The 26,011-nt window shown below is 43.0% G+C and overlaps 1 protein-coding gene across 2 annotated transcripts; it reads left to right on the top strand.

Annotated features, from left to right (window-relative positions):
- The first annotated feature begins 223 nt into the window (after window positions 1-223).
- cspg4ba (chondroitin sulfate proteoglycan 4ba) lies at window positions 224-26,011 on the top strand. Of its 2 annotated transcripts, XM_035164890.2 has the most exons (10): window positions 224-504; window positions 5,580-5,743; window positions 8,555-12,130; window positions 12,726-13,199; window positions 13,861-14,037; window positions 17,463-17,661; window positions 18,273-18,404; window positions 21,093-21,265; window positions 21,967-22,150; window positions 22,321-26,011. In XM_035164890.2, exons 1-10 carry the CDS (start codon window positions 426-428, stop codon window positions 24,369-24,371), a joined length of 7,209 nt encoding a protein of 2,402 aa, XP_035020781.2. In that variant the 5' UTR covers window positions 224-425; the 3' UTR covers window positions 24,372-26,011. The 2 variants fall into 2 exon arrangements, with proteins under 2 accessions (XP_035020781.2, XP_035020782.2); XM_035164891.2 differs by lacking the exon at window positions 224-504 and having other exon boundaries at window positions 5,607-5,743; window positions 8,354-12,130.

Raw genomic sequence — 26,011 nt, 5'->3', positions numbered from 1 at the left:
AGAAAATTCAGTAAACAACTCAAAAGATTGAGATTTTTTGTGTTTCTTTTGACATTTTATTAATATTGACAAAAAGCTCTCACACATTCCCACATGGCCTTGTTTGGTTAAATAAACCTGCAGCGTTTTCCCTTTCTTCTTCTTCTTCTTCTTCTTCTTCTTCTTCTTCAGGCTTTTATTTTGAAAAGTGGCTTTAACACACACACACACATACACACTCCTCACACTCACACACTCACTCACACGAGGCGGAGTTTCGAGCTCCTCCAGTCTGAGCTCAGTGGAGGATTTTGTGCAGCAGACTCAGACTCTGCTTGTTTCCTGCTGCAGGATCATCTGAGGAGAAGTGAGATCTGTGAACATGTAACTGTTCACACACACACACGCACACACACACACCGGGTCCGGGAGAACCAGCCGACACGATGGACTCACACACCGGGAGGAAGTTGTGTGTCTGCGGGCTGCTCTGGTGGTCGCTCCTGGTCGAGTTGGCGTCAGGAGGTAACAAAGCAACTTTTCTTTCTTTTTCTCACCACAACGAAAACAAACCAGATTCAAACTGGTTTGCTTTTCAAAGACCATTTCTGTTAACAATGTAAACACAGGCTCACACTGGTTCACTTTGGCTTCATGTGTTGGTAGTTTCCTGGGGTAATAATCTCCAGCTCATGAAAACAGAGGAATCAACCTAAACATAATCATTAACGTGTTTTCTCTATGCGTTGTGTGCTCGCTGCAGCTTCTCTAGTTGTGTACGTGCAGAACCAGAGTGTCACTTTACACTGGATTGTTCAATGTGCTGTTGAGTCTCTGTGGTGGCTCACAGGTCTTAGAGCGTTAACCTGCAGTGTGACACCCAGCTGGGCTCAGTACAACGGGACTGTGGACAAGACAGTGTCCGGATCAGGATTCATTCCAAAACACTCCCATGGGAAATGCATGGTTATTTGGCAAGATTTCTGAGTGAGACTAATAATCCCAGTGTTTATTTTGTATCGAATAAATGGCTTGTAATCCTACTATTTATTTTATAACATATGAAATACATACTATGATAATCACTTTTAGAGTATAAGGCTGTCTTGATCGTAGATTAATCGAGTCACGATTGAGTATTTTGCAGGATTTTCCAAATGAATGAGACCAATAATCCCAGTATTTATTTCATATGATATAAAATATACTGGGATTAGATTAGTTTTAGATTATAAGGCTGAAGAGTCACATATCATTCCAGCAACAGCGAGACACTCTTACTTAAAATGCACGATTATTTTGTGGGATTTTTCAAATTAATGAGGTTGATAATCCCAGTATTTGCATTACATGATATCAAATAAATGTATATTCCCAGTACTTATTGTATAGCATATTAGATAAATACTGGGATTATCAGTTTTAGATTATGAGGCTGCAGAGTCACGTTTCATTCCAGCAACAGCGAGACACTCTTACTTAAGATGCTTGATTATTTTGTGTGATCTTTCCAATGAATCATCCATATTTGTTATAGGAAAGATGTGCATGAGAGTTTAGATCCTGTGTTCGTGCAAGGGTACACACACACACACACACACACACACACACACAGGATCTACGCTTTGCTGGAAGCACCCACAGCACTCTCACCTTATCAGAGGCAGCAGCAGCAGCAGCAGCAGCACAAATGGGACTTGTGATGCCCACTGCACTGGAAGAACTATCTGACTGTGACAATAGCACACTCAAATGAGTTCAAGGAAATGGACGGTCGCTGCTGCGCTGTGGGACCTAAGGGAAAAATATGTTTCTTATTTTTCTCCAGATGTACATTATTTACAACTGTGTGTGCATCCGTCAGCCCAGTCTGGTTGATGTGATTGTTGGCTATGTGTCATCTACACTCAGATTGGCTCCATGCTGTCCCCTTGGGGATAATCAGGAATTATTTCACTGTGACTCACACTCACCATATCATTGGTTGAGTGCGACTACAGTACAGACAGTGGCTCGACTTTAATGCATCACATTCTGCATGTGTTCATCCTCCCTTCATGCACGCACCATGTGGCTTTGTTAAAACTAGAGATGTTATGAAGCCATTTTTCCTTGTGGTTCCCAATACTTATCTTCATTGGCTTTTCAGTAAATCGCCATAGTCTTAAAGTTTTGGAACCAGTACATGGTATATTTTGTTTTTAAAAAACCAAGATGGTGTTTGTTAATATCCAAAGTCTCGGCTTCAAAACGGTACTTCCCAAAACAATGGGAGACGTCATGGTGGGGGGGCCACTTGGGATGAAGCCAATATACTTTAAAGATGTAGTATCAGTACATAGATTTGTGTACTCACTGATGCCTGACCTGTCTGTGTCTGCAGTGTCTGAGGCATTTCCGTCGCTGGTATCGGAACATCTCAACCAAAATATCCCCGTCCCAGGCTTTGATAACGCCTCAGCGAAACGGCCTGACAGTCGTCAAAGAACAAAAAACCAAAGAGACTCTTCAGTCAGGTTGCATCTCTGGTTGGTTGTATAACCCGAGCACACAGGCAGTGACAAGGCCTGGTCTTGTCCCTCAAATTAACTGTAAGGTGTTCACTGAAAGGTCACTGGCTTTGTTGTTGGTTTGAGAAGTCTCACACAAAAAGAAAAAAGTGTGACAAAGAGTGGCCCCGCAGACACGTAGATTACAGAACAACCGTGAAACAGCCCCGGATTCCGCCTCGGCAGCAACACTCAGGTGCACACGGGTGTGTTTATGTGAGGTCTCTCATTTACATAGTCACATAATCTCTGTGTTTCTGCAACAACCCAAATATTCTTCCCACCACAGCCTTTCCAAGAAATCCGTCTCTTATAGGGATGTTTTTGGGGGGAAGACCCCCTTTGTTTAAACCAAACATGACGTTCAGTCATGTGACTTGAACAGAGCTGCGATGACGCCAACATACAGTGGAGCGTGCATGTCCATCCCTGTGAACTAAAGGGAAAAATGTCATTGCTTTCCTCTTGGCTGGTTTTCGGAAGTGCTCCCCCGCCCACACTGTTATGTACACAGAGCCAGTCAGATGAATGAGCATGACGTATAAATGAGAGAGGACAATAAATTCAGTTTGTCTGAGTCAGGGTCAGAATGAGGATAATTTACGCTTTTGTGCCTGTGGGCCAATTAATTTCTTTTATTTCCAGCTGCATTTTAGCATCAAACAGGCCACGTGCACTTTACTCCCGACTGATCATCGCAACGGAGGAAAGACTGGATAGTTAATGATGGTTAATTTGATTCCAACAAACAGCAATAAGGCAAACTGTCCACACAAAAATCTAAATTGCGTCTTCGGGTGACTGCCTTTGTTAGGACACACAGAAACAATATAAAGGGTAGAAACTGTAAATACAAATATTTACTTGATCAGAGGGGAGAGGTTTGGGAGGAATCGTTTTAAATACGTTTTACTAAGCTTTTTCGAGAAGGTGGGGACATGTGAGGGAAACGTCTTTGATATGGAAACACGCTAGCTCACTAGAAATATGTTTATTTGGGGGTAAATGAATGAATTCAGTAAGAGAGCTGCAAACTAAACAGCTATTTTAATAATCAGTTAATTGTTTTGAGTCCTTTTTCATGGAAATTGTGTTTTTTTTTCACCATTGCCTGCAATTTCATAACCTGATTAAATTAAGAATCGATAATATTCAGTATAATAGTTGATGATGGAAGTAAATGTCACTTTAAGTAATTGAGAGTTTAGAACCAAACCTTCAAGAAAAAATCCGATTTATCTTTTTTAGCTCTGGATTGTGTTGAATATGATTAATCAAAGAAACGAATACTGTTTTGATTCACCCTGCAGGTGACATCTGGTATTTTAGTGTTCAGCGTTGAAACTATAGAAGAGGAAAAACAGGATTCAGCGCCATCTCAACTCTACAAAAATGAGTTTCATTTGATTTTCTGATCTTCCCTTTTTTTTACTGGAATCCATTCAATAATTTACTTAGTGAGTCAAAAGAGAAATTGGCTTTTTATGAAACATTTACAAAAACATTTTTAAATTTAAAGAAGACGGTCACTTAAACAGAAACGCTGAGAGATGAGGAAAAACTCCTCAGACTTGATACGTTTCTTTTCTTTCTTGTATCAAGTTAAAAAATGCTCTGACTAATATATTTATATTTACCTTTTGTTTATGTGTGAGCAGAGGATACATGTGGTTTTTGTTGCATTTAGGTTGATGTATATCGTTTTTTTGTCCGTCTGCAATCAGCTCCTGTTACTTGATGTGTGTGTGTAGTGATGGTTGAAGGGCGAATTCACACGCTTTACTGGTTAAATTGCACAAACAGTCCATTCAGGTTGGATTTGATCATTAGTGCATTAACCCTTTTCACATAAAGTAAACCCATTAACTATCATTAACGTCCTCTTAGTTTCACCAGTGAGTCACTGGGGCCCATTAGCAGCCGGCCTCTCTGGCCTCTGGGTCGTCAACTCCAAATAAATCAAACATGGAGTGGACACGTTTCCTCACAGAGGCAGAGATGTTTGTTTGTTAACCTTTGAATATGCGTGGGACTCATGGAGCTCATTAAAAACCGAACTGGTGGTGCCCGGGCACGGAGGCTCCGATGAGAAAGCTTCAGAGCACGTTAGCCCAGATTACAGGGTGATGCGAAATGGCAGGGAGGTGAGGTAGAAGAAACAGCTGGGTCCGTCCGCCAAAGCTGTTTCTGGAACATGGGGCCACAGACAATGTGGGGACGTCAGAGCCTTTCATGTTCAGGTTGAAGGTTCCTGTCAGGGCAGGGCAGGCCCAAACATGCCCCACTCCCTCCGAGCCGCCTCCACATCCACTGCCTCGGTGTGGATACTGCTGCTGTGGCACATAAGTCAAAAGAGCTTTTAAAATTGAGACTGTGGGTTTGGACAGTCGGCGAGCAACTTTCTCCTCAAACTGCAAACGAGCTGAGACGTAAACCTGCAATTCTGTTTGGTTTAGAGTGGTTATTATCGGACAGGTAGAGCTTCAGAACTCGTAATTATACTCCTGCTGGACTTGAATGCATGTAAATCATTATGGTGCAGCGTATGGAGTACAAACAGAGCGGGCCCACCAGGAAGGCTGAGCAGATCCAAAGACACTTGCAAGCATTCTTTACATCAGCTGAGGTATAATTTGTGTGTGTGTGTGTGTGTGTGTGTGTGTGTGTGTGTGTGTGTGTGTGTGTGTGTGTGTGTGTGTGTGTGTGTGTGTGTGTGTGTGTGTGTGTGTGTGTGTGTGTGTGTGTGTGTGTGTGTGCGCGCGCTCCACTTGTAAAGAACAAGCAGGATGATAATTAGCTTGGCTTTTATATCTAAATGTCACATGTTGGCTATATTAAGACCACAATGCTTGACTTGACTTGCTCTGTGTTTGCTGTCGTCGCTGCTTTTCTCTTCCACTTCTCCCTCGAAACTCAGCTCAGCTGTCATGCGCTGGTTTTTAACAGCCTGTAAAAGACTGTGATCACCACATTGGACCATATATCAACTCCCTGTAGTTCTCGCTTTTCATTTTCTAAAAAGAAATCTCTGTCTTTTGTCTCTTCCCACAGCTTCCTTCTATGGCGACGGCTTTGTACAGCTCAAGGCAGCAGAGTCGTCCGACCATAACGCGCTGCGCGTCCGCTTCCGAACCTCCAGCACCAACGGCCTGCTGTTTCTCGCTGCCGGCCAGACCAACTACTTCCTACTGGAGCTCCACGCTGGTCGCCTGCAGGTGGGTACATCCATGGCCCTCAGCACGTGAGCATATGTGTTCGAGCATACATTAGCGCACACATGCACGCACACATGGGCATCGCTGTATATGAACGTGCATACAATGCATGCAGAGGAACGCGCTTGACCACATACACACGCTCACTCAACAGACACTCAGACCCTGAGCACCGTAAGCTATGGGTCCATCTCAGCTGACAGTGTCAGTCTCTCAACACAGTAACACAAGCAGACAAGCCTGCATGGTGTGAGCTGAGTGTTAACTCCCATACCAGTCTCCTCTTGTCACAGTAGAAAGCAGGAAATAATGAAAGCAGTCAGATGTGTGTGTTTTCTATTGTGTCTAAATGAGTCACATCTTTTTTATCTGATCACAGTGAAACATAATCTGCCGCTGACGAAAAAACATTTCTTCATTTATCAAACGCTGTTAAACTAATGAGTGTACGGCTGGTGTGCACATCTGAAGGAACTCAGTTACTGCACAGATAAAGGATTTTCTTTGTTATTGTTTAATCTTTATTATTAAGTTAATGACATTTCAAGAAATTGTGTAACATAGTTTTCAGTGGGAGTGTGGTGTCGCCAACTATAGGTGCTCAAGTACCAATGAACCAAATGTGGATAAACATCTTGACACAGGGAGATTTTCTTGTTTTATCCAACTAACAGTCCAAAACCAAAAGATACTTGTTTAATGACATGAAACAGAGAAAACCAGAGAATTCCTCACGTTTTACTTGAAAAAAGTTTCTGTTGACTGACTGTTCACTTCAGTCAGAAGCAGTGTAGCCTTTAAAGCTTTGTCAGATGAGAAATAAAATGTCATTGATTGTAGAATTAACACATAGAATGTCAAAATGTCTTCTTATTTGATAAAGAGAAGCTCATAGCATTGAATTCCAGAGTAGAATCCTACTAATTTGACAAAATCTCTTGTTATTGAGACCCTTATCCCAACCCCCCTTTTATTTTAAACTTCACATGCAGTGCATGAAATGTGTTTGGGTTTGGGATTTAATCGGATGGTGACAGACACATGAAAGTACAGAGAAGGACAATGCCTTCACACAGGTGTGTACACACACAGTCAGGACGGATTATAATCCAACCGGCTAAATCACCTTCGGAGGTGGGCAGAAGTAAGGATTGCGTGCAACTGCTTGTAAACATAGAAACAAGTCCTCAGTCCTCAGGTTATTCAAGAGACCCTTGGATTGAAGATTTTTTTGAAGATTGAAAAGCAAGTAATCACAAAAAGGCAGCTTCAGGAATGGCCAATTTCTTCTCTTCTTATATTATTCTATTTCTTTTCTATCAGATTTCAATACAGACACATGTTAATACCAGATATAAATGTCATCAGATTGAAATAATACAGATACAACCTGCATAAAAACACATTTGCCTGGTGGCTTTGTAATGAAAACCCATTAATGTCAGGCACCAATAGGCACATTTTGTCCTAAAACACTGTTACTAGTTCTGCAAAAGTTAGAAACTGATTTAAAAGTTTACCTCCGGTGAAGCTGTGAGCTGTGCCTGTACAGACGGTGGATTTATAGCTGTAAACAGAAAAAAGAAACGTGCGACACAAATCCCCGGAGATTTACTTCAATGACAAGATGTGTTTACCTTCGGAACACTTGAGAAATTTAGGGCACGTTTCTGTCCTAAGCAAGAGGCTCTATTTTTAGCCCACAACTCGAGCATCGCTGAGAGGATTTAAAGGTGAAATACATTTGCCCTTTCTAAAGCATCTCGTAAGCAGCTCTGCCAAACTCCGTCAACATAAAGAATGGACAGATGTGTTGTAGGAAGCCTTTTGTAGAAACACTTGGATTTGCATCAGAGTATTGGTGCATCAAACTCAAAGAAATCCTTGTGACTAGGTTTCTATTCGTGTTAGACTATTAGACGGCCGGGGTTTAATCATACTGACGACTGTGTGACATGGTCGTACTTCAGTGAGCACAAGTAGCGAAGCACTCGTCCCTGCTCCTTAAACTGCCTCAGGTCGGCAGATAATTTTTTTTTTTTTTTCTTCACCCACACAAGCTTTCCTCGAGCGTGGGGTCTCGTTCCATGTGAGTCAGACATGAGCGTCGCTCCCTGGAAACCCCTGCATGAATAGCAGGGACTCAGCAGCAAGCCTTGACAAGCATGTCATCTAAACGCAGCATTAGTCTGAGATGGTGACATGATGCTCTGAGGACATAGCTGAAGGCAAAGAGATAATAGTTCGCTTCCTGCGTGAAATCACAGGCAAAGCGCACTGCTTTAAAAACAGGTGACATCATGGAACATAAACAGTCTTTATCCTGTGTTTCCCTTCCAGGTGTCTATTTAATTCATATTATAGTAAAGGTTATTTTTTTATTTCATCTGACACAGTCACAATATAAGAAGAATCTGCATTTTATGATCACATAAAAGAGTTGCATGTCTGTTGGGCTGCAACTAGGACATATATATATATATATATATATATATATATATATATATATATATATATATATATATTGTGATTTATCTTCCAAGTTTAATGGAAGATTATGTGATTGCTATTGAAACATTTACCTACAAATCTAAATCATTTTGCTTCTAGGACGAAAGTTATCAGAGAGAACGGCAACATCCTGTGGATCTGGCCGACACTGACACATCACTAGCAAAACAATAACAAAACTTCAAATTTAAGTATTTTGTATATTAGTCAGTATATTCTTAATAGATTTGATCAGTATTTACACACCTTTTATTCCTATAATATAGCACATTGTGTGATCGAGTTGTTTTGTCATTTCAGCTGAAACTGGACCTTGGATCTGGGGAGCAAGTGTTACAGTCAGACCGGGGGACCCAGCTCAACGACCTGGCCTGGCACTCTGTGGAGGTCCACCATGTCCAGTCTAACATCACTCTGACGGTCGACAAGAACTCTCACACCGGTGCAAAGATGCCGGGCTCCCCTCATAATCTCAACATCTTCGATGGTCTCTATGTTGGAGGCTCGGGAAGCCTGGACAGACTCTATCTCCCCAGAGACCCGATAGGCTTCCGAGGATGCATGGAGGATGCTGTCTTCAACGAACATGACCTGCTCTCATCACTGAGGCCATATACTGGATTCAAGACTGTCCATGAGGTGTCTTTGGGCTGTAGTCCCCAATTCTTTGCCACAGAGGAGGACCCTATCAGTTTCTTCAGCTCCAGAGCTTACATTTCTCTACCAACCTGGAATGCCCAACAGGAAGCGGGTGTGTTCGAGTGTGTCGTGCACACTTCAGCCACAGAGGGAATTATATTGTACAGTTCAGCCAGAGAGGGGTCTTTTGTCGCTGTGGAGATCCAGGAAGGTTTGCCAGTGGCCATTGTTGGGAAAGCTGGAGCTAAAACGGAGCTTCGTTCGCTCACGTTCATCAATGACAGGAAATGGCATTCTATCAAGTTGCATCTCGGGTCCAAAAGCCTGGAGCTATCTGTTGATGGAGAGATGGTGAAAAGCACCATCGGCTCTCGTTCAAGGGGACCTCAGCTCAAAGGTTTTCTTTTTGTTGGAGGTATCGACGACAGCACCAGATCAGAAGTCAGAAAGGTGGGGCTCGTCTCTGTGTCTGGAAAGAGAGTGAGAGGAGGTTCATTCAAAGGATGTTTGAAGAACATTGAAGTCAACGGAGTGAAGACGGGTCTCTCTAGTGCTGTGGTCACCAAGGATATCTCAGTTGGTTGCGAGCCGGAGAAAGAACCAGAACCATCAACCACAGTGAGTCCAACAAGCACTCCAGGATCCCTCCTTCACCTGGTGACACCAACACCATCATTTCACATGTCCACTCTTGCAAGGGGCTTGGACAGAAGGTATGGCTCAAATTTTGTGCAGATTAAAAACCTTGTGGTGCAAGAAGGCAGCAGGGCATCTCTTGATGCCAAACACATCAAGCTTCTCTTGGACTTCAAGAAGCTCGGCATTCGACAATCCCAGATTAATTTCCGAATTCAGGAGCAACCTATTCGGGGTCAGATAAGGCTTGATGTCGATCAGGACCAAGAGGAGAACACCTTCAGCATGTTGGACCTTTGGCATGGACGAGTGATGTATATCCATGGAGGCTCAGAGGAACCAGATGACTTCTTCATGTTTTCTATTTATTCTAGCAGTAGAAAGCAAGTTCCTGGTTATCTGAAGGGAAATAAATTGTACCGGTACAATATTACTGTGACACCCACTAATGATGCACCTGAATTGAGCCTCCCTGAAGGAAATCTCTTTGTCCTGTTGGAGAACTCTAAGAAACGCCTCACCACAGATGTTCTGAAGGCCACAGACATTGACAGCAGCAACGACAACCTTGTCTTCTCTGTACTTGGGAACCTGAACGCCGATGCTGGCTATTTAGAAGTTGAAAACAACCCTGGCCAATCAGTGACCTCATTCTCATATCTAGACCTGGAGGAACTGAGGGTGTACTACGTTCACGCGGGGGTTAGAAACTCAAGGATAGTTCTCCGAGTTGGCGATGGGGAAAAGGTCAGCAACACTGTGGTTCTAAGGGTCATGGCTGTAGCGCTGGAGTACAAAATTGCCAACAACACCGGTCTTGAGATTATTCAAGGAGAGACGGCTATAATTGGTTCAAAGCACCTGGCTGTGCAAACCAATGCTGTCAGACAAATTGTTGACGTTCGTTATGATATCATCGAACCCCCTCAGTATGGAGAACTCCAGAGGCTTCACTCCAGCGGTGAATGGAGGCCTACTGACACTTTCTCCCAAAGGCTCCTGGAAAAAGAGCGACTGAGGTATGTTAGCACTTTTCAAGACATCCAGACATCCAATGCCACCGATTACTTCAAGTGCAAAGTCAATGTGGCCGCCAAGGCAGCCACTGAAATACTCTTCCCAATAACTGTGAAGTGGGTGAAGTACCACCTGACGAGGAACATTATGATAGACTTGGATAAAGTGAGGAAAGTGACGCTGGACTCTGAGCATATTTTTGCCACAGCTGAAGGTGTGGCCCTCTCGGAGGATGACCTTTATTTCCGAGTTCTCACGACGCCCAAGAAAGGGAAACTCCTGCTCGACGCCACAGTCTTGATGAAGAACTCAACTTTCAGCCAAAGAAATGTGACGGATCTAAAAGTACATTACGAGCTCGTTGACAGGCCTTATGAAGATACACACGACAGGTTCAAATTTCAGCTGGTTTCCAAGCATGCTCAGTCTCAGAACTACGATTTCCAGTTTTCCATTAAAGCTGATGTCAACAGTGTGTTTATAAGAAATGATGGACTCTTGCTTCTGGAGGGAGAAAGTAAACTCATCACGAAAGACGATCTGTTTGCGGAGACTTTGAGTACAAAGGATTTGCACTACACTGTCATAAGCAGCCCCAGACATGGAAAACTGTCCCGTATTAGTCAGTCGAATTCCAACGCTAGCTACAACAACATCTTAACCTTTAGTAATCAGGATATATTAGAGGAACGGATCATGTATATTCACGATGACAGTGAAACAACTCAAGATGAGTTCAGTTTCATTGCCTCCATCAGCCAAGGCTTCAAATCCTCCATCGCCGAGGATGAATTTGGCTCCAAAGACGGAACGTTCAACATCACCATTAATCTAGTCAACGACCAAAAGCCAGTGCGTGTTATCGATAAAGTTTTCCATGTAGTAAGAGACGGACAAAGGTTACTCACTTCGGAGGATTTGCGTTATCATGACGCAGACTCTGATTACGATGACGGTCAGTTGATTTACACGCGTCGTGGAATCCCGTTGGGAGACTTGGTTCTGGTTAATGACACGACTCATCGACTGTTCCAGTTTCGACAGAAGGATCTGGAGGAAAAGCGAGTGCTGTTCATTCACAAAGGTGTGAGCACGGGCAGGTTTGTCCTCTTTGTCTCCGATGGAAAACATTTCGTATCAAGTCTTTTAGACATCAGTGCACATGACCCCTTCCTGAAGGTTGGCATCAACACTGGCTTACTGGTTCAGAAGGGCCGAGCAGTAACGTTTTCCTCCAGCAATTTTAGTGTCATATCAAATCTTGACATCAGAGACGACCAAGAGGTCATTTTCAAGTTGGATGAGGCTCCCAAGTACGGACGACTTTATCTCAAAGAAACAAACGTGGAGTCGTTCACCCAGTCGGACTTAAAGGATGGGCTGATTTCCTACCGGCACAATGACAGCAAACATCTGGCCGACTACTTCAACGTAACAGTGAAAGCTAAAAGTTTTCGACTTGCAGCGAAGATCAATGTGAAGGTTTATCTGGAAAGTCACCAGAGGCCCCCCATAGTGTTGCATCACAACACTTTACTGGTAGAGGAGGGAAAACCAGTGAAGGTCGACGAAACTAAACTCGAGGTGAGTTTTATGTTAGTTATAATAATTGATCTTTTTTTGATATTACATGATCAACTTTGTGTATATTTGCAGTTGCATCACAGTTTGACTATTTTTCTGTCGCTAAATTCCAATAATGCTTAAATTCTGTTAAATGGTTTTGACCAGTGGGCCATAATCCTCATTTAAAATGAACAGAATTATGTTAATGAGAATAATGATATTATACATCTAGTTTACCTGTATTATAATTGTATATATTTTCACTATATTAAAATAATTATATGTGCATTTGTTTATCAATTAGAAACACCTCAGGTTAATGACTTCCTATCCTGAGATGCATCCTTTTATAGTTATAATGACAGAAGACTTATAAATGTTTGCCAGACAGTCTAAATTATAAAAGAACAATATTACAATTAAATATTTATTTTATTTTCCTGGTCTTAAAAGCTGCTGAAAAGGTCAAAACTGAACGTTCACCAGTGTTTGTTTGTGTGTTTTCACTGTACATTGATGCCATGTTACATTTGGAGTCAGATGAAAACTAAACTCTGGTGACACATGGAACATTTCAAATGTAACCAGTCACTGTGTTTTCTGATTGTTGCAGGTCACTCACGAGGACAACATGCCATCTGAGATTGTATTCACAGTCAAGGTAGCCCCCTCCCACGGCTTTCTCAGGCGTTTCGTCGAAGCGGAGAATCGCTACATCGGAACCAAACATTCCCCTGTCAAGACATTTAACCAGGAGGACATTAACAGTGGGAACATCCAGTACACGCAGGTGGAGCCCAACGAAGTCAATGACACCTTCCTCCTTGACGCCACCAACGGGGTCACTGACGTCAGCGGCATTAGGATGTCTGTTGACATCATCCCACGCCTCATCCCACTTCAGGTCTCAAATTTCACGCTGAACGAGGGCGCCTCCAAGGCGCTGACCCAGGATGTGCTCAAAGTCACCAACCGACACTTTTCTGGGATTAACTTCCTGTACAGTTTGTCCGAGCCGCCGCAGCACGGTCACGTTGAGCACTCTCGACATCCGGGTGTGTCCATAACCTCTTTCACCAGGAGGCAGGTGAGATAATCTCTTATAGTTGATGGATAAATGATCGAGTGTGGCAGTCACGGTTTTAATGCCAATAACTAACATTAAATGCACAGAGGTGGTCGTTTTTTTACTGATTAAGACGAGAGTGTGTTTCTCAATTAATGATATGAACTTCAAGTTATTTTTATAATGCTTGTAACGTAAAATACATTCTTGGATGGATAAATAGTTTGAGGGATTATCAGTACAGTAATTAACTGCCACTACCTTTAACTTCCACTTAAACCACAGAGCTCATAATCTCTGTATTCTATGTGATGTACTTTGCACCGTGGATTTTTAAAATTCTAATCTACAGGAATGTTTGTGGTGTTTGAAGCATAAAAATCTTAATTAATTTAAAAAACATCAAATGTATGCGTGACTCCCCTCAGCCCTTCATCTCACCCCAAACCAGCTGTTATCTCATGAAAATGTGAAAAGCGAGGATGTGTTTGGTCCTTATGTGCACGTCATGTCAAGTCACATCGAGTCACGTCATCGTGTCCATGACATGAATGAGTTTGAGTATAGTGACCCGACCTCCGTGTCACAAAACATCACGGTGTCTTCGTGCTGCTGTGAATTTTGAATAAACCTTTTCAGCTTTAGATTCTGCCTCATAATAATTTCCCTTATCTCTAACCAGGTGGAACATGAATTCATTTACTACGTGCATGACAGCAGCGAAAGCTTAGCCGACAACTTGACTGTGGTGGCCAATGACTCAGGGCTGAGGAAGCAGAGTGCGGCCCAGACGGTGTACATCCAGGTTACAGCTGTCAACGATGAGCCTCCTGTTATTACTGCCAACAGGGTCCTCAGGGTGAGTCTACACTGCTCTATATTTAAACTGTTTTTTTTTTTACTAGCAGCTCTGGCACCATGGCTTACTGTCAGATGGTTTCCATGTGGGCAGTGTTGCCATGGCTGGCTGCATGAGGGGGAACTATGTTTGCTATGTGGAGGAGGGTCCAGGGGTCCGACATAGAGTTTCTGAGGTGTCGGGAGTTTAGGTGTCACATTACAAACTAATTCTTGGTGAAGTCAGTTGGGAGAGAAGTTCTATTTTGCATTTTAGTTTTGGTTGACCGGAAATCATTTTTAAGGTCTCTTATGAATGGAAAGTTTAAATTAAGTGTAAAATAACCCCCCCGGACTTTACACAGACATTGGGGTTTTGTTGCCGGGAATGTGTTGCTTGAATCTAATCCTCTGCGAAACATCAGAGTGTCGAGTGGCATGATGTCATGACCTGGAAATAACAAACGCTGTGACTTTATGGCCTCAATTCCCGTCCTGCTTCACAAACTCTCCTCGCTATTCTCTCATCTAAAAAAAATGCATTTGCCTCCTGTCTGTGACGAGCACTTTTACTTCCACACATTTTAAATATATCACGTGTAAATTAGACAGAAGTTGTGGTTTGTATCTGTGCACTGAGCCGCGTCGACTCTACCGGCTTCAGTGGCCGGAGTTGAGAGAGGTCGAGCTGGACGGAGGGGCTGAAGTGTCGGACTCTATTGTTTGCAGCTTCGCCCCAAATGCCTCAAATTCCTCTGGATCCTGCAGATTCAGAGAAGAACGACCTCCGACTGAAGAACGTCAGGAAGTCAGTTGAATTAAAGTTAATTAAATCAGAAACAGACTGAATATTTTGTCCACTAACTGGTCTGCACACAGTGATAATCTGTTTATTTCAAGTGTGCTCATTAGTCGTTGTATCACGTTTCAGTGGACATTAGGTGGAAGGTCAGGATTTTAAACGCACCGTCCACAAGGTGGCTCTCTGCCCCTGCACATCATGTCAGGGCTCAGACTGTGGAAGATTCACAGCTTTTCTTACATCGACTCTTTCCTCATAAAATGTCTCAAGAAGTTAGTTCTGAAGCAGTTTTGATCAACTGAATCAGTATTTTTTAAAAGACTTCGTATTTTATTTATCAATGTGCCACAGGGATTATTGTTAAGTGCTGAATAAACCCTCAGTCGACCCTCCAGCGAATCACAGATCAGGAGGATGTTTGTGTGAAAAATACAAATTATTAATTTTATGTCAGAATAAAGCAAAACTAAAAAATACAGACAAAAGAAACGGCATCAATTATTTGTTTAGTTTGTTTAGTTTAGTTTAAAATTAAATAACTTTATGCCAAGAATCAGCTTGAGATATTCATCTATAATTGAAACCAGTAGAGTTATTAATATTAGATCTATAACTATTTACTATCATCCAACGCAAATGTCTATTGTGGCCACTCTACATTTTCACTGTTTCTGTTTTTCTGTAAGTCAAGTCACAATTTCCAGGTTTTCTCAAAGGATTTAAATAAAAGTCGATCAGAGATCTAAGTTGTGTTACTGTTGTTTAAACTCGACTGTCGTGTGAGTGTGGTTTCGTCTGTGCAAATTTATCTCATCTGTCTTTTTTCGGGGGGGAATCTCCGTGATGCTGTTTGTCAGACTGAGCCCGCTGTGACTTCCTGTCAGATCAGGGGATTATGGGAAGTGTCGTGGTTTCCCGGCAGTGGAACACACACTCACACGTGTGGCGAGTCGTTCTCATGGGGAGAGACGCTGTGGGACCAGTGTGATGTGGTTTACAGGTGCTAATTGAAAAAAGGACCCCCACGCTTCTGTTCCAGTAAATAACACTTAGAACCAAATGAAAGAGCAGCGCACTGCCAGTTAGTGATTTACACTCTCTAAGGGATTTTCAGGGACATTTACGCTGGTAAAACTAACCTCAGAAATCCGTTAGCCCGTGTCTTTGTTGTTGTAACCACTTCCCTTCACACTTCACTTCAAGTGCACTTCTGCATCTGTGGTATGAAACATTTCTCACATTAACAGCAGCGAGAAGTTGCCCATAAACGAACTTGCTCCTTCAGAGTCGGTGCAGTAGTGCTCGTGGTGTGTGGCAGCATTATCGAGGCTCCGTCGATACACCTGCTCCACCAATCGTGGGTCAGTCTCAGCTGTCAATCATGTTTCACCCCAGTTTCTAGCATAAAATTAACCAAATAAAACCTACTCGAGAAAACTTACTGGAGAAATTAGCAAACATCAGTGAGACCTAAAATGGCAGAAACCTTCTTTGAGAAAAAATTGCTTTTAAGTAGCACTGCCTGTGTCTGACATCACGACAACCTGTTCAAGCTGCTCTTTTATTCCATCATCGTATTGGTTCTCAGAAGAATAGAAGCACTTCGTAACGAAGGCTCTTTGTGGTTTGTACTTTCCTCTGTTCCTTCGCGTGAGCTCCTTTACATTAACCCCGAGCCGCGTCTCACCCACACTCTGCTCTCCCACTGTGTTTACAGTCTCCGTGGCTATTTTTAGTCCCGAGATGCCCTTCGTTTGTTCATTATGTCGCTGAATGTGACCCGAGTGATGCTCAGAGTGACACAGGTCGTTATTGTCCAACCATCTTCAGGCGCCTCTGAGATTTTTATTCATAGCACTTCTGCTTCAGTGGACGAGGAGCAGAAGAAGTGGAAAATGACCCGTAGAGAAGAATAAGAGAGAAATATGTGCTGGAGATTAATGACAAGGACTCATCAGCTCTTTGTGTTGGTCTTTAATTGGTCCTGCTTCATTTTCCACTGTATTATATCTGAGCAGGGAGTTGGTTTTTTGTTCTTTCTGCGTTTCATTATGAAATCTGGACAATTTGATGTTTTCTTGAATTATAGGATATAAGGTTGGTTTGGCTTTTATTTAGCATATGACCATAGACTGTATTTTAAAAATGGACAATGCCAAAATATACGAAGACTGCCATCTTGCCCTAAAGACAGAGTTTGTGTGGTAGCCATTGGGGTATCGACCAATGACGAGTCAGTATCGGCTGTCACTCACGAAGTTTCATCTAATTTTATAACAATTAAAAGCAAACTTACTGGAGATGAACATTTGAACCAGCATCGGTGTGGCTAGAACCACCTAAAATGACAGGAGCCATCTTTGAGAGAAAAATATTTATGACCTATACGGCAGCCGACCACCAGGGGTAACCGTGATGATTTGGCCACTTTATGAGCGCTCATCTTATATCTAGTCTGTTATGGACTCCACAGCAAAATATGATTTATTTCATCTGGTCCTTGAAGTTCAGAATCACATTTGGATGTCAGATACTGTCGTTACCTCCCTCATGATCCGAGTCCAACGTTCCCATGTTCCTGGAGATCTACATGTTGTTGCAGATTACAGACAAAACCTGTTTGACCTTGTCCACCATGTTTCCAGGTCTGGGTGTCTTCGGTGACAGAGATCAGGCCAGAAGATCTGATGGTGCAGGACCAGGACACGCCCCCGGAGGAGCTCCACTTCATGGTGACGCCGCCCAGCAACGGGCACCTGGCGCTGAAGAGCGCCCCCATGAAGGCAGTGCTCAACTTCACGCAGGCTCACATAGACCAGGGACAGCTGCTGTTTGTGCACAAAGGTAAAATGAGTACACTGCAAAACAATGGCTGTGTGGAGAGGGGGTCGGTGGTTCGATTCCACTCGCTTCCATGGCTGTAAGTTGGTTTGAATCAGATTTTTTTAAACCGGTTGTAGTTAAGACAGACAGGACGGAGGTGATAATACTTGAACCTCTGATGTCAGATGGTGGATAAGATCTGTCAGCAGCCTCAGATCAGGTTTCCACTGACTCCTCTGATTCATATCTCCTATGTTCTTTGCCTGCACTTGCACCTTCAGGAACAGAATTGTGTGAAAGGTGCTTCACTCTACATGTTGAATAATGTCTCTTTCTGTTTATATACACACATCTACACAAGTATAGACATTAGATTTTGATTGAGTGGTCACTTATTGACTGAGAATTTCAAGCTTACGTTGCAGTTTTTCTTGAGACCAGCATCAGGACTGCTGATCAATCACTTTTTTATTTCTGTGTATTCTGCAGAAACCAGACGCAGCTGAGAACAAAGTGAAAACATATACAAACAAAACTAAGAAGCAGTTGCTCTTTTTTTAATGCAGCAAACAGAATCTAGCAACTTTCTTCATGGTTTTAATTTCATGTTTTCTGTGTCATGACATTTCCAGGTGCCATGTCTGGAGGATTCAACTTCCAAGTCAACGATGGTGTGAACTTCACCCCCAGGCAGATCTTCAGCATCACGGCCAGAGCCTTAGTTCTCAGTTTAGAGAGAAACCGTCTACTGAAGGTGTTTCCAGGTAAATCATTCATGTCTTCACCGGTTAAACACTAAACACTAAACCCACAACATGCTGGTCCACCTCTCAATGTGTGGACTCTTTTCTACTCATGTGGCTCTCAGCTCCAAGACACAACTTTATTAATGGGTCACAAATAAATCCATCCATGCCAGCCGACCCTGGCCGAGGGGGGGGGCTTCGGGGACAGGTCACTAGTTTGTCACAGGGTCGACACACAGGAATAAACAACCATTCACATATAAAGGCAGTTAAGAGTCACAGATTAACCTAGACTGCAGGTCTTTGGACTGTGGGAAGAAGCTGGAGCTGCCGTCAGGTTGGAATCCAGAACCTTCCTGCTATGAGCCGACAGTTAACCGCTGCTCACCTGACCTGCAAACACCAGAAAGACCCTGATTGGCTGTCACAGATAAATATGTTTAATAAAAAGTAATTTCTTAAAACATTTGAAAATATGGGTAGTACACAAAACACTGTCGTTTTTGATAATCGTTTCTCAAACTGGAGTGCAGAATATTTTTCTGTCGCAGACACTGTCACACACGTTTATATTCTGTCCTATCAAGAACATTTGGTTTTCTTAGTGTTTTTATTTATGGCAGCAAGATGATGTGTGTGGGATCGAATCAAAAATTGTGAGTATTCTTTTGTGTTGTGGGGTTTTTGGTGGTGAGGGGATTTCTCCCAGTGCCTATGACAGATGGATCTGTTCTTCCTGACTACGTCCTCTGCCCAAAATTCCTTTGGTAAAATAAACCAGCACTTTTCCTACATAACTTATGACATTATCCAAATACCAGACTGCTGACGTGTTGATATGAAACCACCTTGAATGCACGTCAGCAGCTAAAATAGGCCAAACGTCGTCTGTGTGTGCAAACACTTCTGAGATCTTTACAGAGATTTCCAGTGGTCTGGTTTGTGAGTTAGGAGGAGAGGATATTGTGAGGGCAGCAAATTGCCAACTGGCATGCTCCACTGAGCTTCCCAGCCACAGGGTGAGTGTGTACTTGAAAAGCTGTGTCCCTGTCTGTCTGAGGCAGCCCTGTTTGTGCTTTGTGCCGGGCGGAGCAGTGAGAGGGGGGGGGCGGCGGCGTGGGAGCTTTAACTGACAATGAAGGGTTTTGATGAGGCGAGGGGGGACATCAAACACGTTCACACTGCGGAGGGGAGGCTAATGTTTTACCTCTTCCTGGTAAAATCCTCAAATGTCTGCTGCTGTCTGTAAAACTCTGCAAAGACTCCTCACTAAACGGTTGCATATGCCACATTAAGAAAACCAGCGTTTGGCTTCTTTCAAGTTCTCCTTGAACACACTAAGCTAATTATTTAACACAATGTATGGTTACTGTTAACTGGCCACAAATGGGAGTAAACGAAAAATGTTGTCCACCCATGTGGAAAAGCAAAACTGTTTCTAGTTGTTCCAAACGGCCGGCCTTACAGTGAAACCCCAGCCATCATGGAAAACACGAGGGAGAGAAGAAACCCAGTCACCTTTCTCATCAATGGAATCATCACTTCTGAAGGGAGCATAGTCGGCTTAATGTTTTCCATCACTGCGACAGATTCCCGTCAACTGGGATCCAGAGAGGACAAGTACATCAGAGGGGAGAGAAGAAAGTGTGGTGGGGCGTGATGAGCCGGATGACTGCATGAAACCATGAGATGTAGAACATATTAAAGGACAAAGGAAAACAGATGGATCAACCTGATTTAAAGAAGGGAGGATTGTAGTGGGAGCACTCGAGTGACTCTGTGGCATCGGCAAATGAATTACAATTCTCACAGGTCAGGTAGGAGGGGTCCTTCAGGTGGGTCGGTGGACTGTAAAATAAATCCCATAAAGTTTTTAGCAGCTTTGTGTCTTTGCCGGCCCCCTCTGTGATTTTGGGTGTTCATTACTGATTCACTGGCAAAGGTAGTTAACGCAGGTTCAAATTATAGTAATGCTAAAGTAGTGCACAGCCGTGAGCCAACGACAAAAACTGACAATATGGCAAAACCCCTGTCGTACCAATTTAGTCCATGATGGGATTTCATTGTAAAAAAGACAGGAAAGCCCGTCTCTCCCACTTCCTCTTTGAGGGAAATTTCCCACGAGAGAAGGACAAGTGCTCGTGAAAAGTGACGCATGAATCTCACTGAGCTTCGACCCCTCATTCCATCTATCTCTCCCTTCCATCATTTATCATTTAGTTTTTCTCACAATCTTCACAAAGCAGTGGGGCTGTGGAAATCTATGTAATTGATCTTACAAAGAGACGACACTCTCAGCAGTGAGGTCCTGTCATCGTGCACCCAAGATGTTTTTCCCCAAGAGGAAGTTTTCTGCGCCTGCGAGGAGCTGATCCACTTTTTAATTTCTTGTGTGGATTTTATGTAACACTGCATTTGGACGCTGCGTTACATCCGCAGTGCATCTTTAATGTGACACATCAAAAGACCCTCATCTTTCTATTCCAGACGATACTTTGCATATTTTGCAAAAAGATGTGAAACGTCTCCAGAGGGAAAGAAAAAAAAACTTCCTATGTTTGATGCAGCTGCATAAGTGAGGTCATAGATAAACCGAACGCCAGAGAAGAAGAACTGTTTTCTCCTCAGATACAGTTTCTGGTTTAATTGATAATCTAAAGCACCTCATCAGTAATTATTCTTAATTAAATACCATGTCCCCCCCAGGCTCCTCTGCACTAATCACAAATGAGGCTTTACAAGCGGTGACCAATGACATCAGCAACACCTCCACTCGCATCATTACGTTCAATGTGGTTCGGCATCCGAAACTGGGGCGACTGGTGACGAGGCAGCCGGATAATTCAACGGTCGACATCGCCACTTTCACACAAGATATGGTGAGTGACAGTGCTACAGGGCCATCCCGTTTACTGAGGCTCGAGTCCCGAGTCCGCTGGTTCGATTCCAACCCAGCTCTCTCTCTCTCTCTCTCTCTCTCTCTCTCTCTCTCTCTCTCTCTCTCCCCGCCTCTTACACTTATATTCTGTCAATAAAGGCCATTGTCCCAAAAAATATCTTAAAAATATTTTGAAGTGACGAGCCAGAGGTATCAACACTCTTCTCTCGGTACATTTTAAAACACAACACCAGGGATGTGAACCAGAGTAAGTTTGAACGTCAGGCTTCCTCCGTTCTAGTGGAAAGTTGCCAGATTTCCACAGTATGAATAATAAATTGAATAATAAATACTCTTCCTCCTCATTCAGTCGAATCGACGTGGTGCTTCTAGAGCTGAGTGGTACATGTGAGGCTTTTATGTAAGCAGTTATTTCTGATGGTCGTCTGACATTGTTGACTCTGTGATGCTCCGTCTGCTTTATTTACTGCTGAGCACGGCCGATTTAAATTAATGATGAAACCTTATACATTCTGTCGTCATGTGTTTCAGACTGGTGAAGAATCACTGACGCCAATTAGAGCAACTCACACACTTGATTAAAACTACAAGTTAAATTTAGGAAATGGCTGAACTGCTGATGTCGCACAAATTTGTCGATTTATTTTAGATAATGGATTGATGACAGTTTCTGTGTCTCAGGTTGACAGGAAAGAGGTTGTGTACATTCAAACCCCCATCGAGTCGGTGGGCTGGGAAGCTCTGGACACCATGACCTTCTCTGTGGCATCACCGCCTGCTTCTCTCGACAGCCAGACCTTCAAAATGGACATTTCCTATGAGAATACTGGACCTGAACACAACACAGTCCTTCTTGCAAACACAGGTATGAATAAAAGTCTACTATGTTTGCACTTCTGTGTGGTTTGTACTTGTACATGCTGGTATTTTAAGCTAAATGTTAACATGACCATTTGAACATGCTCACAACAAGCATGAATACATACAGTATAAGTGTAATTATATCTAATTTACTTGATATTTTCTTGGGGATAGGTGCTGAGGTAACAGAAGGAGACAGCGTCATCATTGATGAGTCTAATCTTGATGCCACTAACCTGATGTCCAAGCTGCCGACGCCTCGGCGCAGCTCCTACGAGGTTTGGTTCCAAGTAACATCTCTGCCCCAGCATGGTGTCATCGTTGTGGGCGAGAGAACCCTCACCAAGGAGAAACCCAACTTCTCTCAGTTCATCATTAACAAATATGGTATCACCTACAAGCACGACAACTCTGAGACGACTCGTGATTCTTTCGTCTTCAGCGCATGGCTAAATCTGAAGGGCAAAACGGCGCAACGCCCTCAAGATGACGACGATGTTGTTGAGGAGAGTTTTAACTTCACTATCACACCTGTGAATGATCAACCCCCTCTGCTAAAAACCAAAGCTCCAAGTCTGGTGGTGGTACAAGGAGACACTGTAGCCCTCGGGCCGGAGAATCTCAAAGTGGAAGACTTGGACAATCCTCCCGATGATATCAAGTTTTCTGTGATTAGCAAACCAAACAACGGTTACCTGGCTCTTGAAAGAAGTTTGAATGAGTCGATAATGGCCTTCTCCCAAGCTCAGATCAATAACAAAAGCATCTATTTCGTCCATGATGGAAGCTCCGTCTCGGGGGTGTTCTACTTCAGTGTCACAGATGGGCATCATAAACCAATATATAAACTCTTTAACCTAGAAGTGAGAGAAATCACCATTTCTCTGGTCAACTACACTGGACTGACACTGGAGCAAGGCAAGACCTCAGTGTCACTGACCCAGGACAACCTTGCTGCTGTTACCAACGGGAAAAACGTCACCATTCACTATCAGATTACCAGGCCTCCAAAGTTTGGCAAACTTCTGAAGGACAACCAAGAGGTTACACAGTTTGAACAGGAGGATCTAGTGGCTAGCAGTTTGTCCTACCATATGATCTCTGTCTCCTCCGCAGAAGACAGCTTCGAATTCACCGCCTTTACTTCTGAGGCAAATCTGACTGGAGTGTTGAACATAACTGTCAGGCCTTTGGTCCAGGTTGGCAAAGGTTTGAGGATTCCCACTGGAGTCCTGGTCAAACTTGTCTCTAGTTTCCTTAACGCCTCAGAACTGGCTAATATCAGCAATAGTGACCCTGTCTTTGAAATTATATCCCATCCTAGAAATGGGAAAGTGGTTCGGACAAAACCTAAAATGTCCGGGAAAGCTGAACAAGCTGAGTCCTTCACCTTCCAGGAGGTGATGCAGGAGAAGATAGCCTTAGAGCTGAATGCCAACATGACTGGAGTTCAGGAGCTCAATGACTCACTGGTGTTTTTGCTGAAAGCTGATAACATTCAACCTGCTAAAGGGGAGTTCCACTTTGCAGTTGTGCCCTATGATCCAGCACTTTTCCCCACCACAAAAACTCCTGTCCCAACCACATCATCTGTTCCTCAGACACCAAGGCAGACTTCAATAAACGGAACTGCTTCACCAGTCCTGTCTACAGCTCTGCTCTCCACCCAGCAACCAAGCAAAAACCAGCAAAAGTTCAAGGGACGCAACCGCTGGGGGAACTCCAACAGAACTGGCATTTACAGTACGACTCTTGGCAAACCCACACGAGGATCAGAGGATTTCCCCTTCAGGAACACTCCAGTTCGTGTAGAATCCTACCCTCAAAAAACCTCCAGTCCACTGCTGGTGATCTTACCACTGCTGGCCCTGCTGCTGCTCGTCATCATCTTCGTGGTCCTTGTTATCTTTCTGCGGCATCACAGACAAAGGAAGCAGAACAATGCTGCACAGAAAGAGTCCACCGGTCTTCCCAGCAGTGAGTCCTACCAAGGCCAAACCCAGAGGAGCACGACGGTTCCCATGGTGACTGTCACTCAGTTAAACCCCAACTGCCCAGGCAGCCCAGTTCTCGATCGGTTATTGCAGTCAAACCACGGCTCGGGTTATAACACCATGGATTCAAACATATTCGTAAGTTCTTGGAGTAATGGTTCCCCTGCAGCGTCTTCCCAAATTATCAGAGCTGCCACTCCGACTCTTCAGAAGAATCAGTACTGGGTATGATCCCCCGCAAACCAACTTGTCACTGTGTTTTGGAGATTACTGTTTTTACAACAGATTGAAACGTGAAACAGGTTCTTAGCTTAAAGCTGCATCAATCAATATTTTTTAATTAATCCTGAATCAAAGGTCAAGTGTGTTTTTAGTCAAAAGGTGGCGGAGGCTAAATCAGACCTAAAAGATCACCAGGTAAGAAACAAAGCTCTAATGAGATAATTATGTTGCTCTGTCTCTCCTGGATGTGTTTAGATAATTGTTTTCTAACAATTCAAGCGACAACTTCAAAACTTTATAAATTTTGTTGTGTATATTAGCTTGCTTTTGAGTTTTTCTGCCCCTAGTGGCCAGAAATTGATTTATCCAGCTTTAAGGATAGATGAGGGGGGGGGGGAACCACTATGGCCAAAGTCCTTTGCAATATGTTAATCAGAGTCAGGATGGTGTTGAGTTCTCTCTGAGTTGCACAGTCCTGTGAAGCAGTAGTTAATCCACCACTAACCACTGCTGCGTGTTCAGCTGGTGGGACAAACACTGGTCTCAGTCTTCACTGTGCTAATCCATAACCTTTTTGTTTGGTGCCTGATTGAATCACTCATGTCGTCGTCTGGTCCTCGTGCACGTCGACGTCTCTCCCCTCGTGGGTCGTAGTCATCAGAGCGGGAGCCTGACAACTTGAAACTGTGAATTTCTAGACTGACACTGGTACGAAGATGTTTCGTCTGAGCATTTCAACTGATTGTGCAGATTTTATATTGTTGTTATGTATTATATATTATAGTATAGCAACTTTTTTTGTAAACTCAGGTATTTTTTGTTAACATTTACTTCACGTTACTCTTATTGGGGGTCGCATGTGTTGTCATTAACAGATCTTGGTTTAACCAGATTGAAAATTATAAAACTGACAGTACCACTATTAAAACTGTTATTTCTTTTCTAGGTCAAATCAGAGTGGTTGAAACTGTTTTTTATTTTACTATGCAGTATTTTTATATTTCCAATCAGCTTAAATGTAAAAAGCAACGCACTAATGCTTCTCTATATCCGCTTCAGCTCAGTGATTAGAATTCAAACGGTACGTTGGTTCTCTGATATATTAACAGATGAACAAATAGTGATTCACCTGATTTTTAGGGAGGTTGAGCTGCTAAATCTAAAACAATCTCATTACACTGGAGATGACTTTCTGAGGTGAGGTACTAAATATCTGTCAACAGAACAATTTATTCTCTCTCGCTTAATCGCGCAACAGTTTTTTTAAAACAAGAACTCCATCTTGAAAATACTTTTTCTTATTACAAAGAACAAAAACAGAATAAAAAAAAAGTGTTGGTATTTATAATAACTATATAACGCTGACAATCCTGTTTAACTTGTGTCGTTAGATCTACTGTGCGCATTGGTTGTTTGACACTGGTGATTTATCTGCTGTAAATGAAAAGGTCCTGTTCTGTTCCAACATGTTCTACTATGGGAGACGAGGAGTAAACCACTGTAAACTTCTATATGTTATTCAATCATTTTGTACTGAAGAGAAGTGTCTATCCAGTGTATTCTAGTCTCATATGAATGATGTAACCCTCATCGTAACAAGTGTCATATTTATTTATACCATGTTTTTAATAAACCACTTTAAAATGTAA

The sequence above is a fragment of the Hippoglossus stenolepis genome, chromosome 9 (genome assembly GCF_022539355.2).
Source record: "Hippoglossus stenolepis isolate QCI-W04-F060 chromosome 9, HSTE1.2, whole genome shotgun sequence".
In the NCBI taxonomy this organism is placed as follows: Eukaryota; Metazoa; Chordata; class Actinopteri; order Pleuronectiformes; family Pleuronectidae; genus Hippoglossus; species Hippoglossus stenolepis.
Note: the sequence above shows the minus strand (reverse complement) of the source record. Positions and strands in the feature narration are given on the sequence as shown.

What these genes read in the sequence shown, in the direction of transcription:
- cspg4ba (XM_035164890.2), top strand. Translation starts at nt 426, where the DNA reads ATGGACTCACACACCGGGAGGAAGTTGTGTGTCTGCGGGCTGCTCTGG. An exon ending in GGTCGAGTTGGCGTCAGGAG is followed by an intron (nt 505 to 5,579) that starts GTAACAAAGCAA and finishes CTCTTCCCACAG; the next exon opens with CTTCCTTCTATGGCGACGGC. An exon ending in CCACTTTCACACAAGATATG is followed by an intron (nt 21,266 to 21,966) that starts GTGAGTGACAGT and finishes TCTGTGTCTCAG; the next exon opens with GTTGACAGGAAAGAGGTTGT.